The sequence below is a fragment of the Rhinopithecus roxellana genome, chromosome 1 (assembly GCF_007565055.1).
Source record: "Rhinopithecus roxellana isolate Shanxi Qingling chromosome 1, ASM756505v1, whole genome shotgun sequence".
NCBI lineage: Eukaryota > Metazoa > Chordata > Mammalia > Primates > Cercopithecidae > Rhinopithecus > Rhinopithecus roxellana.
The window spans coordinates 165029734-165048156 of NC_044549.1; the positions used below are offsets into that span (position 1 = coordinate 165029734).

At 39.7% G+C, this 18423-nt stretch overlaps 1 protein-coding gene across 1 annotated transcript in view; it reads right to left on the reverse strand.

Annotated features, from left to right (window-relative positions):
• Positions 1 to 17522, reverse strand: part of CMC1 (C-X9-C motif containing 1) — a 79334-nt gene extending 61812 nt beyond the window's left edge. The window contains exon 1 of the mRNA XM_030933044.1: positions 17312 to 17522. Within this exon, the coding sequence (XP_030788904.1) occupies positions 17312 to 17330 (19 nt within the window). The 5' untranslated portion in view covers positions 17331 to 17522. The remainder of the gene's footprint in view (positions 1 to 17311) is intronic.
• Positions 17523 to 18423: the final 901 nt, after the last annotated feature.

Genomic DNA, 18423 nt, shown 5'->3' on the forward strand with positions numbered 1-18423 from the left:
AGTGAAAAAAATGTATAAGGAAGCACCAAGGACACAGAATAGCCAAAACAACACTAAAACAGAGAACAAATTTAGACGCTATGCAGCAACTACCTGTTTACAAGTCATACTACAAAGCCACAGAAGTCAAGACAATGTAGTGTTGGCATAATTCGGGTAACCAAAAAGAGTAATGTAACAAAAGAGAACAAAAGAATCCAGAAATACTTCCATGTATATACAACAAATTTATTGACAAATGCACCAAGGCTAGTTTATGAAGAAATAAAAGTATTTTTGACAAATGGTGGCAGAACCATATTAACATGAAAAAAAAAAAGTTAAACCCTTTGACCACCTACTTCACAGTAACCACAAAAATTAATTGGCCATGGATCATAAGCCTAATGTAAAAACTAAAACTATTAAACAAAAAAAGACCCTTCAATTCCTTGGAGTAGACAGTTTCTTAAAGAAGGCATAAGGCAGTAAAAATAAAGTATACAAATTATCAATTTGACTTCACTAATATGAAATCATTTGTTTATCAAAAGACACAATTAAGAAAATTTTAAAAAGGCATGCTACAGACCAGAAGGGAAAACTTACTTCATATACATATATATATATATATATATATATAAAATATAAAAATAAATAAAACAAAGAACTTGAGTCCAGAATATATCAAGAACCCCTACCTATCAATAATAAAAATTCAATAAAAGATGGGCAAAAGGCTTGAACTGACACATCACAAAAGATGATATGCAAATTGTAAATATATATATAAAAAGGTGCTCAAAATCATTAATCATTAAGAGACTGCAAATGAAACCCCTTGTATCATTTTGAATGCAAGAGAATGACTAAAACTAAAAACAATGACAACACCAACATTGGAGAGAATGTGGAGCATCTGTAGCTTTCATATCTTGCTGGTGGGACTGTGTAATCATACATTTCTCTGGAAAACTGCTGAGTTATAAAGTTAAATATGTTCCACTCTTAGGTATTCACTTATGCAAGATAAATTAAAATATAAGTCCTGGCTCACACCTGTAATCCCAACACTTTGGGAGGCCAAGGCGGGCGGATCACAAGGTCAAGAGATAGAGACCATCCTGGCCAACATGGTGAAACCCCGTCCCTACTAAAAATACAAAAATTAGCTGGGTGTGGTGGCATGCGCCTGAAGTCCCAGCCACTTGGGAGGCTGAGGCAGGAAAATCACTTGAACCCAGGAGGCGGAGGTTGCAGCGAGCCAAGGTCGCATCACTGCACTCCAGCCTGGCAACAGAGCGAGACTCAGTCTCAAAAAAAAAAAAGAAAATATAAGTCTAGAAAACAACTTGTACAAGTCTATTTACGGAAGCATTATTCAGAATAGCCAAAAATTACTTAGCAATAAAAAACAATGATACTATTGGTATACCATTACTATCAGTAGGGTAGGTGATCTGTCCTAGGTGAATCTCAAAAACATCTGAGCAAAAGAAAGCAGACACAGGAGTACATACTGCCATGATTCAAGAACATGCAAAGTTAACCTATGGTGATAAAAATTACAACAGTGCTTATTTATGGGAGCTGAAAAGGTACTCTCTGAAAAATGTCTTCATTAGGGTATATACATTTATGAAAACTCATTTAAGATCTGTAAATTTCACTGTATATTTTACCTCAATTTACAATAGATTAGCTTAAAAAATTACAGAAATCTGCACTCACAGTGGAAGATTTCAACACATAACTATTAGAAATTAGGCTACTAAGTAGACAAAAAGATTCATAATTTTCTCTTTAAAGTTACTGTTCATCTTTCATTAGATTTCTATTGGTAAATGTATCTTTCCATAAATAACCTGTTGTAATTATTTACTGCTAGTGTTTAGGTTCAACTGATTTTTTATGTTGTCCTTATAATCAATACAACCTCTCTCAATTTTAATAATTTGACAACAGATTCTTTTCCAATTTCTGTGTAGACAATCACAGAAACAGTTTTGCATCCTCTTTCTTAATTCTTGCTGGCTACATCCTTTAGAAAAGTGGTTAAGTAGTAACTAGCAAGACCTCTGTCTCCGATGCTCAAATTGTGTTTAAAATCTTTTCAGTTGTGACCATGTCGGTGTTTGCTTATGACTTGCCTCCCTTATGTTTGCATCGTTTTGGTGTTAAAGTTGCATTATTTAAACAATAAATTAGGGACCTTCCTCTCCCTTTATATTATCTAGAACATTGTGTATAAAACAAAGATTATTCTCAGTTCCTTGAAAGTTTGTTAAAAACCACCTGTGATGGTCAGTTTTATGGGTCAGTTTGGCTGGGTTATAGTCCCCAGTTATTCATGTAAACATTAATTCAGGTGATGCTGTGAAGGTATTTTGCACATATATGTATATATGTGTGTGTGTGTGTGTATATATATACACACATATATATATATATATATATGTGTATATATATATACACATGTTAAGATATATATGTTTTTTCCTCCTACTGATTATTTCCATGGTGGAATCCCAACCAATACACAACCTATCAGGGCCTGCGTTTTGGGGTATGTATGTGTATATGTGTAAGACCCACAGGCACAAAGATAATTTTAACTTTTGTTTCAATTTTGTAACGGCTTTTTACTTACTCTAGAGTCAGCTGAAGTTTTAGCAAGATTACATTTCTCAATGACACTATCTATTTCACTTAAATTTTCAAACAAAAAAATGATATGAAGGGGTTCACATGATTTTTTTTCTCTTTATGACACCTGTGGTTGTATTCTAATTTTCATTGCCTATGTAAAGGTAGACAAACTATTTCTGTTAAGAACCAGAATATAAGTATTTTAAGCTTTGCAGGCTACATATCATCTCTGTCATGTATGTGTGTGTATATATATATTATATATATATGTGTGGGGGTGTGTGTGTGTGTGTCTGTGTGTGTGTATATATATATATATATATATATTTTTTTTTTTTAAACAACCCTTCAAAAATGTTACTAACCGTTCCTAGCTTATAAGCCTTTCCAGATTTGGCCCATAGGCCTGAACTCTTCGTTATATCATTTATTTACACATTCTCTTTTTCCTTGGCTTTGCCAGAAGCCACTGGAAACAGGCTGGGCACAGTGACTCACGCCTGTAATCCCAGCACTTTGGGAGGTTGAGGAGGGCGGATCACTTGAGGCCAGGAGTTCCAGACCAGCCTGGCCAATATGATGAAACCCTGTCTCTAGTGAAAAAAAACTACAAAAATCACCCAGGCGCGGTGGCACGCGTCTGCAGTCCCAGCTTCTCAGGAGGCTGAAGCAGGAGAATTGCTTGAACCCAGGAGGCGGAGGTTGCAGTGAGCCGAGATCATGCCACTGCGCTCCAGCCTAGGAGACAGAGTGAGACTCTGTCTCAAAAAAAAGAGGAAACAAAACAAAGCACTGAGAAGGAACTGGAAGCATGGATGGAGAGAAAAGGACAAAATCAGAGGGAGTTCCTACAAGCCTGATGGTGCCTAAAGGGGCTAAAGGAACAGGACGATTCAAGGAGGACTCCTAGTTTTCTGGCTTCAAGTAAAAGGATATGACCATTTATTGAGCTAGGGGATACAAAAGAAGGATCAGGTAAGACAGATACTCAGTTGTGTACATGTTGAATTTGAAGGGACTGTGACACATCTTATAGAGTGGAAAGCTGATGCTTACTTACAGAGAAAAGAATAAAACTGAGACTATCCCTACAAATTCCTTTTTGCCTTGCCTACAGAATAAATCATAACTAGGCATCAATAACTATTCAGTGTAATTACTAAACAGATTAGAAGATATTGGATTATACTGATCTATTCATAAAATCAATTTCAAACTGTTACTTTTTTTCACATATATAATTTTCATCTACACAACTTAGTCATAATGCATCCTCATGAATCTTCTCTCTGCTCTATAAATCTTCCAACTAGGTCTTAAATGACTAAGGCAATATTACTTTAAATCAATTCCTTGAATACAGACATAGATTTATAATATCAAACCATTTTTCCAAAAATAAATTAAAATAGAAATTTACCTACATTATGAATTCTAAGATATAATATTCCTATCAAACACATTTTTAAAACAGTTTGTCAAGACATCTGATCATTCTTCTAAAATTTCCTAGGGCAAATAAATAATTCCAGAATTACATTAATATTGATTTCAAATTTTCCAAATTCTTGGTATTAAATCAGAAATGACAGTATTAAAAATACGAAAATTCTACTAAAGATTTTCCTACTTGATAGCATACCAGTCACTAAATATCAATGATTTATTAATTATAATTTTTGAAAACACTATCTTCAACATTACAAATAGTATAGATATGGCAATTTTTATTCACAATATTACAAAGTGATTCTCTTAATCTCAATCTGGTGTATATATGTTATACATTTGTACAGAGGTTGAAAAACTAAAAATTAAATTTTGAAAGTTTGCTGCTGTATAGTCACATAAATTTATACTGAATTAAAGAATCAGGATAACACCACCAGGGAAAATTTCCAAAGCTCTAACTTCTCAACATTCTATCATCACCTGGAAGTCAATTTTCACCTTTTTCACTGGCTGAATTTGTTAGCTCATATTTTGCTTTGGCGCTCATGTGTTCTTGCAATATGGCAGTACTAGATTATAAGGCTACTGACAGCAGCACTTGCTATGAATCCACAAAGACAATAGTGAAGCAAATCAGAATATTACAGAGTCTTTAATAGGAAAGAATGTGATATATGAAGGACAAGCTATGCCCTTTCAATAATGAAAACATTCTAATTTAACTAATTTGATACTTACTTAGGTAATGCCACTTTTTAAAAAATTTACTAGTTACACTTACTTGTTCCTGAAGACAGTTTGGTGCTACTGTTTACTCTGTAGGAAAAACATGAAAAATGCTTGTAATAAACTTGCAATAATGTTCTCATTAGCAGTAGTTTCTATATTTGGGTCCCTCTTGTTTGTTCAGCTTTTTGGGGGGGAGTATTTTTGGGGTTTTTTTGGGTTTTGTTTTTGTTTTTTGAGACACAATACTACTCTGTCACCCAAGACAGGGCGCAATGGCGTAATCACGGCTCACTGCAGCCTCTGCCTCCCAGGTTTAAGTGATCCTCCTATCTCAGCCTCCCAAGTAGTTGGAAACACAGGCACACACCAACACATCAAGCTAATTTTTTTATGTGTATTTTATAGAGATGGGATCTCACCATGTTTCCCAGGTTGGTCTCAAACTCCTGGACTCAAGTGATCCACCCACTTCGGCCTCCCAAATGCTGGGATTACAGGAGTGAGCTACCACGTCCTACTGGCCCCTCTTCTTTACTAGCTATGAAGAGCTTCAAAAAGCAGAGCCCCAGGAAGAAGGCATGATGTACAATACAATGAGACCAGAGTTCTCAATTGTTAGTTCTCACTAAGTGCTTCACACCAGGAATCTAGGCAGACTCCAGTTTGCCTCAACAGCACAAAGATATGTATGCTCATGACCAGATATCCCTCTTGCCAGTTTGTTCATACCTTCTTACTATAATGACAGAGTAAAATGAGGAAGGGTAAAGGAAGTGACATCTTAGAATAGGAAAATTCACCTTCTTCCCTTCAAGCCACACTTGAACTGACAAAACAAAAACAAAAAGGGAAATCAAGAGTAGGAGAGATGTTTTTTCCCCCACAATGCTCCAGCCTGTCTATGTCTGTGAAACCTGGAGATGAGGGCAATGAATATATATAGTCTTCATAACAGTTCTCGCAGGTATTTTGATTTCATTTTGCAGATAAAGAAATAGAGGCTCACAGAGGTGAAATGAACCAAGCCTCTAATAAAGTGCCGATGCCAAGATCATGTAACCTAGGTTCTAAACCTTCAATGACACCACCATGCACATCGAGTGGTGGCCTTAGGGGACTTAAGCAAACAAGGCTAAGTGAGCTTCCACAGTTATGCTGAAGCAGGGAAACAACCCTTAGACAGTAAGTTTGTGATTCAGAAGCACCATTTGAACAAGCAATATTCAAAAATTCATAGTTCTCAATTTTTTATCAGAAAGTAAAATCAAAGGGAATTCTGATTCTGCTTCCTACCATGGAAAAAAAAATTTTTTTAAAGCAAGAGGAGCAATTTGTCAGTTGGTTGAAAAACACATTTAAAGGGAATAAACATCAAATATTAGGTCAGCCACTAACAATCTAATTTTGTATAAGCTCAAACGCTTACAAAATACGGAAGTACATCAGTGAGGTAGATGTGCCTATTTCTGCTTAGCTTCTGGGTCAAGTACCACACATATCCCACAATAGTATGCTTCATCTGAGCTTCTCTGTCCTATCAGCTTTCACTGTTAATTAACCACCTTGTTCACACTAGATGTGCCCATTTCCCAACAGCACCTATTTCTTGGACCTCAGATTCTGCAGATTGCTAGGTGTGAAAACTTCCTCTTCCACCCACACTGCTTTAACCAAGAAGAGGCCAGAAAGGGACAACATATTTAAGAGTATACCAAAGCAGGAAATTAACTTATGCAATAAGACATGCCAATTTTAGAACTGTGTTACAACCACCATTGTGGCCATAATTTCTTAAATGAACAAGTTTCACATTTACTTTATTTGGTAAAACTTCAAGACTGTCTTTGCCCCTACAAGCACAATTTCCCATTGATATCTGGTAGAAAATCAGCAGTGTTATGGGACAGGAGCAGACATTTGACAAAGTAATAAATGACAGCATACCTGTGGCCTTCTTAGCAATACATTGCCTGATTTACTTTTTTTTCTCATACGAATCTAGAAGACTGTGTAATATTCTCAACCCTATGAATGTTCCTCAAGCCTCTGTCCACCCTGTTCCTACTGGTTCTTCTTTTATCTTACAATATTTCATAGAATTCCTATAAAGAAAATACAATACTTTGATAATGGGATAGGAGAATTATTTTTATATTGAAGGGTTTTTCACTTATTTCAAAGACTCAGCCTTTGCTCAAATCACATCATCTTTCTTGGTATGGCTTCAGAGCTAATCTGAAGTAAACATGAAAACCAGTTCCATAATGTAACTGTTTTGGGGTGGGAGCAATATGGTTTGCCCCCACCAAATCTCATGCTGAAATCTGATCTCCAGTGTGGCAGTGTAAGGAGGTGGCGCCCAGTGGGATGTGTTTGGGTCATGAGGGCAGACATCTCATGAATGACTTTGTGCCCTTCTAGCAGTAATGAATTCCTGCTCTTGCTAGAGTGGACTAGTTCTTCAGAGTGGGCTGGTTCTCAGAGAAATTGATTAGTTCCCAAGAGCCTAGGTTGTTGTAAAAGTCAGAATGCCTCTCACATTTGGTCCCTCTTCACACATGTCCGCTTCCTCTTTGATCTTCTCTGCCATGTTCTGACACAGCATAAATGCTCTCATCAGAAGCCAAGCAGATGCCAGGCTTCCTGTACAGCTTGCAGAACTGTGAGCTAAATACACCCCTTTCTTTACAAATTACTCATCCTAAGGTATTCCTTTATAGCAATACAAAACAAACGGAGACAAGGGAAGAGGCAGCATTTCCCAGGATGATCATCTATCACCTTCACCAGACTGTCTCTGGTTAAACTTTGGCTGAAATTCAAATTAACTTTCAGAACAAAGATTTGCCAAAATGAGGATATTAAGATGAGTGTACTGAAGAATCTGGAAGGAAATCTTAAAGGGGTTTCAAAAATATCCTGAACAATGGTAACAATACTAGAAGTATACACACTTTCAAGGTAATATCTGCACTTAATCCTCCTGGGGCAATCCCACAAGGTTCCACCTTTAAAGATGGTGTTTATGATACTGAGTTTTCAGTGCTCCTCTCCATCTCCAACTCTCCACATTTTCAACTATCTACTGGTGGTTTCTAAGTCCCACCAGCATCTCAATTCCAACTTCAATTTTCTACAATGTAAACCCTCATTTTGCCAACCTAGTGGTTATTTTACCCTTCTTACCTGAAAAATCAGCTTACAGCTATATAGGACACAGAAGCAACATGATAAGTATTTACAGAAAGAAGAAAAGGGTGGTGGATGGAACTGGTTTACAAACATCATCTCATTTAGAAGCAGGTATAAAGAAACTAAGACTCAGAAAGCTCAAAGCAATCGTGCATTATCCAGCAAGTAACAGGTAAAGCCAAACTCTAGTTCAATCTCGGTCTTTATTTTCCATCTTCTACCTCTTACTTTTTGTTATCAAAGTTTACTTATTTAAAACTCAATTCAACATTTCTCCATCCCAAAGTTCTTCCTGACCTCAGCACTAAAATGTGATTTTTCCTTTCTCTAACCCCAAGATTTTGCCTGCACTCGTTCTGTTGCTATAACCACACCTGGACTTAAACACATCATATTACACTATATATGCAATCTTCTCCCGCTAGATCACTGGTTGGCATGAATTGAATTGTGTTTACCATTCTCCAAATTCATATGTTGAATCCCTAACCCCCAATGTGACTGTATCTGGAGATAGTGCTTTTGAGAGGTAATTAAGGTCAAATGAGGTCATAAAGGTGAGGCCTTAATTCGATAGGATTAGTGGCCTCATAAGAGGCAGAGGGCTCTCTCTTCTTCTCCCTCTCTCCTCCTCCTCCTCCAACCTCCTCTTCCCCCATCCCTCCCCACTCACCACCATGTAAACACACAGGGAGAAGGCAGCCATCTGCAAGTCAGGTAAAGAGTCCTCGCCAGCAACCAAATCTGCCTGCACCTTGGTCTTGAATTTCCTAGACTCTAGAATAGTAAAAAAATTAATGTACGTTTTTTAAGCCACCCAGTCTATGTTGTGTGGGTCATTCAGTCAGTCTACGAGATTTTATTATGGCAGCCTGAGTAAACTAAGAAAGATTTCGGTACCAGAAGCTCTCAACCTTGGCTGTACCAAAGAACCACCTGAGAGGACTGTACAAAATTCTTAATGCTTGGGCCCCACCCCAGACCAGTTAAATCAGAAATGCTGGGGTAAAAGCCAGGCACTGATATTTTTTAAGGCTCCCCAAATAATTATAATATGCAGCTAGACTGAGAACTACTGCGAGTAACAGTTAAATTTAATGAGGTCAGAGACCACGTCTAACTCATCTTTGTAATTCCCTCTAACTCCTAGCATACGGTAAATATGCAATAAAATTGTTTTAATGCTTAACAAATGACACATATATTTAAGAATTTTCGTATTTGATAGTTACGGATATACTGTAAACAAATACATACGTACCTATTATGTACCAATCACCACACCAGGAATTGTGTATACAATAATGAATCAGTCAAGCAAGGTTCCTTATTCTGCAGCATAAACATGTGACACTCTACATTCCAATTAGTCATGTTTAGGTAATTAACGTATCTTTTGATCTGTAAGAATCTCCCTGTAACAGTTCTTTAGCAGAACACAATGCAGGATGGTAAACACCACATTCTTAACAATTTTTTCCTTCAATGTTCTTACTTAAAAATGCAAAAATAGGCCAGGTGCAGTGGCTCACACCTGTAATCCCAGCACTTTGGGAGGCCAAGGCGGGTGGATCATGAGAGTAGATCAAGACTATCCTGGCTAACACAGTGAAAGCCTGTCTCTACTAAAAACACAAAAAAAATTAGCCAGGCATGGTGGCGGACACCCGTAGTCCCAGCTACTTGGGAGGCTGAGGCAGGAGAATGACGTGAACCCAAGAGGCGGAGCTTGCAGTGAGCCGAGACCTGGCCACAGCACTCCAGCCTGGACGACAGAGTGAGACTCTGTCTCAAAAAAAAGAAAAAATGCAAAAAATAGAATAGGGGATTGTGGGGGAGAATGTTAATTTGGGTATCAATAGTTTTATTTGGGTACAATTTTGTTTGGTCTACTTATATCAAGTACAAGGTAATACTTCTCATCTACAGATGTCAAAAACACAGAATTTTACACATATGATTTTAATACCCCAAACAAAAAATTAAAAAAGATACTAATCCAGGCAATAAGACATAAACTTGAATTTATTTCTGTGTGGAGTCAAGAACCCCTTGAGACCTAGGACAAGTATTAATATTTAGAATCATAGAAGTTTAAGGTTTGAAGCAATCTTAGCGATTATCTCATATCTCTTTCCCTACTTCTCATCCTCAAATCTCATATTATGTCATTAAGGACAGGTTAATGACAAAGTCTGAAACAATAAGTCAGTCTTACTAACTCCCAAATTCGGCGTTGATTCCACAACAGTACACTGCCTCCCTGGGAGTAGGTGGCGAATCCTCTATAATCTAGGTGAAATTAACTGACCTATCCTTTTATCTAATCTCTAATGAATTTAAAGAGGTGGATTCATATGAAAAATATTACACAGGTAGAATATTCCTATTCTTCAAATCATGTTTTTATTTCTCCAATTATTTGTTACATATAGGCACATCATATCTGTAGGTTTCCTTTTATTCATCAAAGAAAAGGACTTTATATCTAAAATATGATGTTTTAGTGGAGTTTTTAATCCTAAACCTTAACAAAAAATTTTTAACCGGAGGTAGTAGCAATCAGGAAAAGCCTCCTAAGAAACTGATTTTAAATTGAGTTGTGGAAATGAACAAGAATTCAGTAGATTTGGGGGTAGGGAAGACAGGGGAAATTCTAGAGAGAACAGTATATACGATGGCCTAGAAAACAACAAAAAAGTACAGCTTAGCCTACCTTAGGTATATCTTAAGCCAGTGTTATTCAAACTTGTTAACCACAACCTGTGACACTTTACTGGATGCAGTACACACACCTGTGTGTATGTACACATGTGTGCAAATACCCATTCCTATCTGACCTGTCACTATCTGAAATCTCACTATCCTAAGATTCCTAATAGATTCAGATAAATTATTTTAGGACAGAGCTGGTATCCCTCCTGCAACAGAGAATGTTGGAGCATTCATACCTGCAACCTTATTAGGACTGCCCCTGGCCATGGTAGCCATTTGCTGTTTTCCTTGCTGCTATCCCTCTCCCAACTCCTGCAGTTACCAATGACTGAAAAATGGCATGAAAGCCCAGCTCCCTTGCCTCCAAGGCACAATAAACTGTATGTACCATGTGGTACACCAGAGCTGATTAGGCTAAGACCCAAAACCATATTTTTTTTTTTTTTTTTGAGACGGAGTCTCGCTCTGTAGCCCGGGCTGGAGTGCAGTGGCCGGATCTCAGCTCACTGCAAGCTCCACCTCCCGGGTCCACGCCATTCTCCTGCCTCAGCCTCCCGAGCAACTGGGACTACGGCGCCCGCCACATCGCCCGGCTAGTTTTTTTGTATTTTTTTTTTTTTAGTAGAGACGGGGTTTCACCGTGTTAGCCAGGATGGTCTCTATCTCCTGACCTCGTGATCCACCCGTCTCGGCCTCCCAAAGTGCTGGGATTACAGGCTTGAGCCACCGCGCCCGGCCTTTCCTTACTCTCTTACAGGGTTTGTTTTTTGTTTTTTTTTTCCTAAAGGCAATCCATTAATAATAAATCACCCAAATTATATTCAGTTCTAGTGACCAGCTCTTACTCTCTAATACTGTGCCCATATAAAAGCAACCAGGGCTTCTCAGAGAAATAAGTAATTCTAGGGATTGGCCAGGGTAGGTACAAGATGAAGCAGAGATATCCTGTATAAGGGAATAAAAAGAAAATGCTCAAAAAAATGGTGACAGCACATGACAAAGATCCAGAAGCTAGTTTGAAGGGAACTCTGGCCAAATCTGGGGAAATTCGAGCACAAAAAATAATTATGTACATTAAAAGAGTATAAACCATTGAAAATACAGGAATTCATGAGTCCTTACCAAAAATACCAATAATAAATTCATAAATAAATGAAAATGAAACAAAGCAATCTCTTGCTTACAGTAAAATGTCAACAATCATCTAGTAAATGTGAAGGGAGTGTGCTGGAGGTAGAAAATCATTATTTTGCAACCACTATGTGATTGAATCAGGTAAAAAAAAAAAAAAAAATCAATGGACCCAAAATCAAAGGGAAATATTTGATGAGAAGCAAATATTTACAAGGTCTTAACCTTCCCACAGATTAGTTATTAATTGCAAAACAGACTAAATATACAACAAAACAGGGCAAAACCTTGAGTGGGCAATCAAAATTAACATCACCTATGAGAAACAGATACCATGTGCCTCCAGATGGGATACTCTGGAAAGACACATCACATATGCAGTATGTGGCTGAGATCAAGGTTATTCTTTTTTTTTTTTTTTTTTTTTTTTTTTTTTTTTTTTTTTTTTTTAAGACGGAGTCTCACTCTGTCGCCGGGGCTGGAGTGCAGTGGCCGGATCTCAGGTCACTGCAAGCTCCGCCTCCTGGGTTCACGCCATTCTCCTGCCTCAGCCTCCTGAGTAGCTGGGACTACAGGCGCCCGCCACCTCGCCCGGCTAGTTTTTTGTATTTTTTAGTAGAGACGGGGTTTCACAGTGTTAGCCAGGATGGTCTCCATCTCCTGACCTCGTGATCCGCCCGTCTTGGCCTCCCAAAATGCTGGGATTACAGGCTTGAGCCACCACGCCCGGCCAATGTTATTCTTGATCTAAAGAAAAGTCAGATCAACACAAAGTAAAGAGAGTTCTGTTTGCAAAGCTTACAGTGTCTTCCCATTGTTCTTAGTATAAAATTCAAAATCCTTGAAATGGTTTACAGGTCATTTCATGCTTCAGAACTGAAATCCCAACCCCCACCCCACTGCCATGGCACACACTCCTCTTTGATTTCAATTTTTCTTTCTTATGGTCTTTGTTTAAGGCTGTGTTTTTCAAATTTCAGAGCAACCATCAGAGAGTTGTTAATCTAATGAGACAAAAATAATGTATTTTCTATGGCAAATATGCTTTGAATTTATAAATATACAAAATATAGATGTTAAACAAGTCTTTTTTCTTTCGTTCTGAGCCACCAATGTAATTTATGTCTAAGAAGATACTCTAGAGATATAGCGGCAATAATAAAATCAAAATTTTTCTTATAGGCCGGGCAAGGTGGCTTATGCCTATAATCCCAGCACTTTGGGAGGCCAAGGCAGGCAGAGCACTTGAGCCCAGGAGTTCAAGACCAGCCTGAGCAACATGGCAAAACCCCATCACACAATTCTCAAAAAAGATTCTTCAAGTTTGTTTAGATGTCTAACTTAAAAAGTAAAATTTTCTAGTAAATGTAAGTGCTAGTACTGTGCCTGTACCCCTAAAGCTAATTTACCTACATTCCCACAAGAACCACTAAACGAACCCCCACTTGGAGTACTGAAACCCAAATGCTCCAAGAACATCCATAATGAAATCCTCCCAAGACACATATACCTTAAACACCTTCTCATGGAATGTCATGAAATTCTTGTCCCCACTTTCCACCCCCTAAACCCTATCTCTGTCCCATTTCCTCCTTTTATTAGGTACCCGAAAGAAAACAGCAATAGAAGGACACAGGGACACACACACACCTGATTAAGGAAACTTCCCTTGGGCTGCCATGCCCCATCCTGCATAAGTAGAAAAGGAATCCATGTTGACACAAGGAACAGAACCTAACTAAAACAGGGAAAGGTCAAAGAAGGGAGAAAGGAATTACTTCTAGTTGATAGAGAAAGTGAAAAATCAGATTTATCAGGTGCAGGTTCCTATGGGCCATCATCTGAGAATAAAATCATGTCTGAAAATTTGTCCAGAACGTGGCAATAAGCAAAGAGTGTTGTTATTACTGCTACATTAACAAAAAGGAAAACAGTGTAAATAAAACTACGTATAAGCTTGTAACCTGCATTTCATCGTTGGGTTCACAGTTTCTTGAGGAAAATAGAGAACCTACAAGTTAATTAAAAGTGGCTGCCAAATGAAAATCAAGCTTCTATAAAGATCACAGAAAATACAAAATACACCAATAGGAAAACAGATTTTGCTAAACAAACCTCATTTGGTGTATCTATTATTCATTTACTCAATATGGGCAAATACCATCGTAGGCTGTACAAAGCAGTAAAACATCAAAATGTAAAACTAAGCTTCAACGTATGAACCAAATAAACACGAAATTAAAAAACCAAACAAACAAACAAACAAAAAAAAACTGGCTTCCATACACTTTATTCTGGAATTTAGACAGACAAAACAATTTAGGGGGGAAAAAAAATCTTCTTACTTGCTGACTCCACTTTTTTACTTTCCATTGCTTCCATTCCTTCGTTTGATGAAGTTTCCAATAATCACATTGTTAGATTTGACCATGACCTTCCACCCAGCTGCTGACGTAAAAAAAACTGGAATTATCCCTATTTCCCCCCTTTTTTGTTTTTGTTTGTTTGGAGATGAATTATCCCTATTTCCTCCTTTTTTTTTTTTTTTTTTTTTTTGAGACAAAGTCTCACTCTGTGGCCCAAGCTGGAGCGCAGTGGCGCAATCTCGGCTCACTGCAACCGCTGCCTTCCAGGCTCAAATTCCCATGCCTCAGCCTCCCGAGTAGCTGGGACTATAGGTGTGCGCCACCACGCCTGGCTAATTTTTTTGTATTTTAGTAGAGACGAGTTTTCACCATGTTGCCCAGGTGGTCTCGAACTCCTGAGCTCATGCGATCCATTTGCCTCAGCCTCCCAAAGCGCTGGGATTATGGGCATGAGCCACGGTGCCCAGATGCTATTTCCTCCCTTTCTCTCACCATCCTTATTCAATGCAACAGCAGGTCCTGTCAATTTCTCCTCATGACGCTGTATATTTCTTTCCATCTTTCTATTACCATCTTTGGCTAAGATACAAACATATTTGGCCTGGACTACTGCTCCCATCTCTTAACCTGTCTCCCTTCTGCCACTTACTACCTGACCCCTCTACAATGCATGCTACCACTGTAGTCAGGGTAATAAACATACAAGTTACGTTACTGTCCTCTTTAAAAGATTCTAAAGGCATTTGATGACATTAGAAATAATCCAAATGTTTTATTATCACAGCCAGCCTTTGAGGCCTTGCAGCCTCTGCAATATCTAGGCATTTAGCTACTACCCACTTTCCCAATATCTTTCCTTATGGATCCCTTCCACACTCCGACCCACATTCAAGTTAAATATTTTAAGTATTTGCTACTTGATGGCCTAGCACACTCTGCCTAGCTTCCTCTCATCCCTCAGATTCCAATTCAAATGACACTTCCTCATAAAGCTTTTCACTGACTAATCTCTTCACCATCTACCACATGACATTATTTTCTTCATGTTTATCATAATCTGTAAAAATGTGTATGTGTGTGTGTGTGCCCACGCACGTGTCTGTGTAGAAAGAGAAGGGGGTGTTAATTGTCTTTTCCTACCACTGGATAAGCTTTATTGGAAGCAGGGATTTTGTTTGTCCTATATACTACTGTTCCCTAGGGCCCAGAACAATATGGGCCATATACCAGACACTCAACAAGTCTTTGTTTAATCAATACTCAAAAGGTGGCATGGTCTACAGCGCTGGACTGGAAATGAAATTACCTAGGTTCTAACCAGACTTGATTCTACCAGCAACTAGCTGTGCGGCCTTGGGTACAACACAAGATTGGAGTGGCTTACGAGTAACTGGAAGGTAAGCAAGTGAAGAGAGCAAGTATGAAGATTTTTCTCCCACATTTCCTTGTCTAAATTCAAAAATTATAGACATATGGAAATCTTTAACCTCTCTCAGTCTCAGTCTCCTCATCTACATGAGATGACTTTATATGTCACTTCAAGTTCAGAAATACCATAATTAGGCTGGGTGCGGTGGCTCACACCTATAATCCCAGCACTTTGGGAGGTCGAGGCAGGCAGATCACTTGAGGTCAGGAGTTCCAGGCCAGCCTGGCCATTATGGCGAAACCCCATCTCTACTAAAAATACAAAAATTAGCCAGGCGTGATGGCGGGCGCCTGTAATCCCAGCTACTCAGGAGGCTGTGGTGGGAGAATTGCTTGAACCCAGTAGGCGGAGTTTGCAGTGAGCCGAGATGGCGACACTGCACTCCAGCCTGGGCTACAGAGTGAGAATCCGTCCCAGTAAAAAAAAAAAAAAAAAAAAAAAAAGAAAGAAATACCATAAATTATGGGACTAAACCTGAATCTTCCTTACTCACCCCTCACTTACACCCTACCCCTTCTACCTTCAAGAACGAAATCATAGTAGTCATCCTGAAACCAAGCATCACACAGTGCACTGTGTGATGGAGCTGCTCTTCTCCAGTTCCAAACACTGGATATTCCATCCCTCAAAGCCCAGATCAACTGCTGCTTCATAATCACCTAGTCCAAAATGAATATGATCATTATGTTCCAAAACTCCTCTATGCTTCAAATTAGAGTATTCCCTGATCTACCACTACCTGCTGGACTAGTCACTTAACTTCTCTTCGCCTCGGTTTCCTAATCTGTAAAATGAAGCTAAAGGAACCTACCATACCACATATTGTTGGATAATAGAGAACACTTAGCATGGTAATAACGTGTTCAATTAAAACATTATTTCTGTGCCACATATATTTTTCATGCTCCTTGAAGGCTCCGAAAGAGCATTTTCCATTTCTGAATCTCCCAAGTTTGACGCCATTTCACCTCCCAGTGTTTTGACTTTTTGTATCCATAAAATGAAAGAAATGGACTAGACCAATTACCATTCCTTCCAAAACTGTTATCTATTCCCTTGCAAGAATAGCCTAAAGCAAAGATACTGCAGGTGACCTTCCACAAGGACGGGAATTCGAGGGGAAGTAAACTATTGCTGCAAACGGAAGTGGTTGGAAGCAAGGAGATTAAAACAGCATTCAAGACTTTGAAGATCCTTTCCAAAGAAACTGACTCTTGCCACAGTGATGGATCCTTTGAAATGTGTTTTTAAGTTGGGTTACAAGGATGAACTCGGGGTCCATGAACTCCCAAACAGAAATGTAAAACTGTGCGCCAGAACAAATATAAAAATTTTTCTGGGGCCAAAGTGTCTGCACCATACCTTAAATGAGTCTGTGCCCTTAAGGGGCGAAAAGAGGGTGACAATGAAGAGACGAGTCGCGTTAAGTAAGAAACCACAATGCATGAGAGTTTAGACAACAAAAGCAACCTCAGCTAACCATAACCCCCAACAAGTGAGAAGATGACCTAAGACTGGGTGAAGCAGACGCCGAGCGTGAGGAGACGCTGGTGGAAGCAATGCCACCCAAAGCTCTGCACCTTTCCCAGGTCAGCCTCCAGCCCGCACGGCCTGCGGCGTGAGACCCAGGGCGAAGCCCCTCGGCAAACCCCGTTTCCCGCCCGGGTACCTGCGGGGTCGAGCGCCATCTCGGCGGGCTGAGAGGAAGCCAGCCGCTCGGCGGCTCCCCGGCAAGCGGGGAGGGGAGTGGAGGGGAGGGGCTTGGGCTCGGACGCACGTGCGACCTCCGGGAGCTTCCCACAACAGAAACGTGGGCCCTTTGCAAAGCACAGCCAGGCCCCTTCCCCTCTTCCTTCCCAGGTTCCTACTTCCGCCGCCCGTTGCGCCTGCGCTCTGCTGGCCCCGCCCCAATCCTTTCTAGAGTGGAACTGACTTCGCAGAGGGAATGACCAGGGAAGGGGGCGTGGCTGCGCTCCTTCGGGGCGGGACCGTGCAGGACGCGCGCAGCCTCGCTTCGGGAGGCCTGAGCACCGGTTGTAGACCCGGGTCTGCGGTGACTGGAGCCGGACCTGCAGGACTTTGGGACTGCGCCTCACTCGGTAACTGGGTCAAAGTCCGAGCCCCGCCCCTCACACCCGCCGTCGGAGAACCAAATGAATCATTCAGTTCCTTTTCTTTTCTTCGTTAACGTTCATTCATTCATAAATATCTATTTCATGCCTACCAAGTTCCAGCCACGGTTCTGAATACAAGGGGAAAATAACAATAAAAATAACGTCCCTGTTCTCAAGGAGCAGTGTGGCAGAGGAGACAAAAAAAAGCCACACGCTGAAAAATGTGATAAACGCCACAGGCACTAGATGTGCACAGCTTGTTCTACCATAAAGGTGGTATGGTATGTGCAATATCGTTATTTCTCCTTCCAATTAGGCTGTGGCTCTCCTAGAGGTTAAAATGTGGGCTCTAGAAGTACCTCTATGTTGTGAAATAATATCCCCAGGGCGTACCGTCTGATTTGGGTGACGTTACAAATCCCGCCTCTATCAGTAAAAGCTGTGTTTTGGGAGAATAAAATGAAGGAAGGTAAGAGCCGTCCCGCTGAAGACCCCCTACTAACGTCTTCTCAGTAGAAGAAACTTTCTGGGTGGCACTTAGGTTCATTTCCACTCAAAAACCAGCCTTCAGAAGGGCTTTCTTGTCAAATTCACGTTTAACTGGCTCGAGCCACCAAAGGATGAGGTGTGGCCTGGGACAGATGGGACAGATGTTTAGAAAAACAAG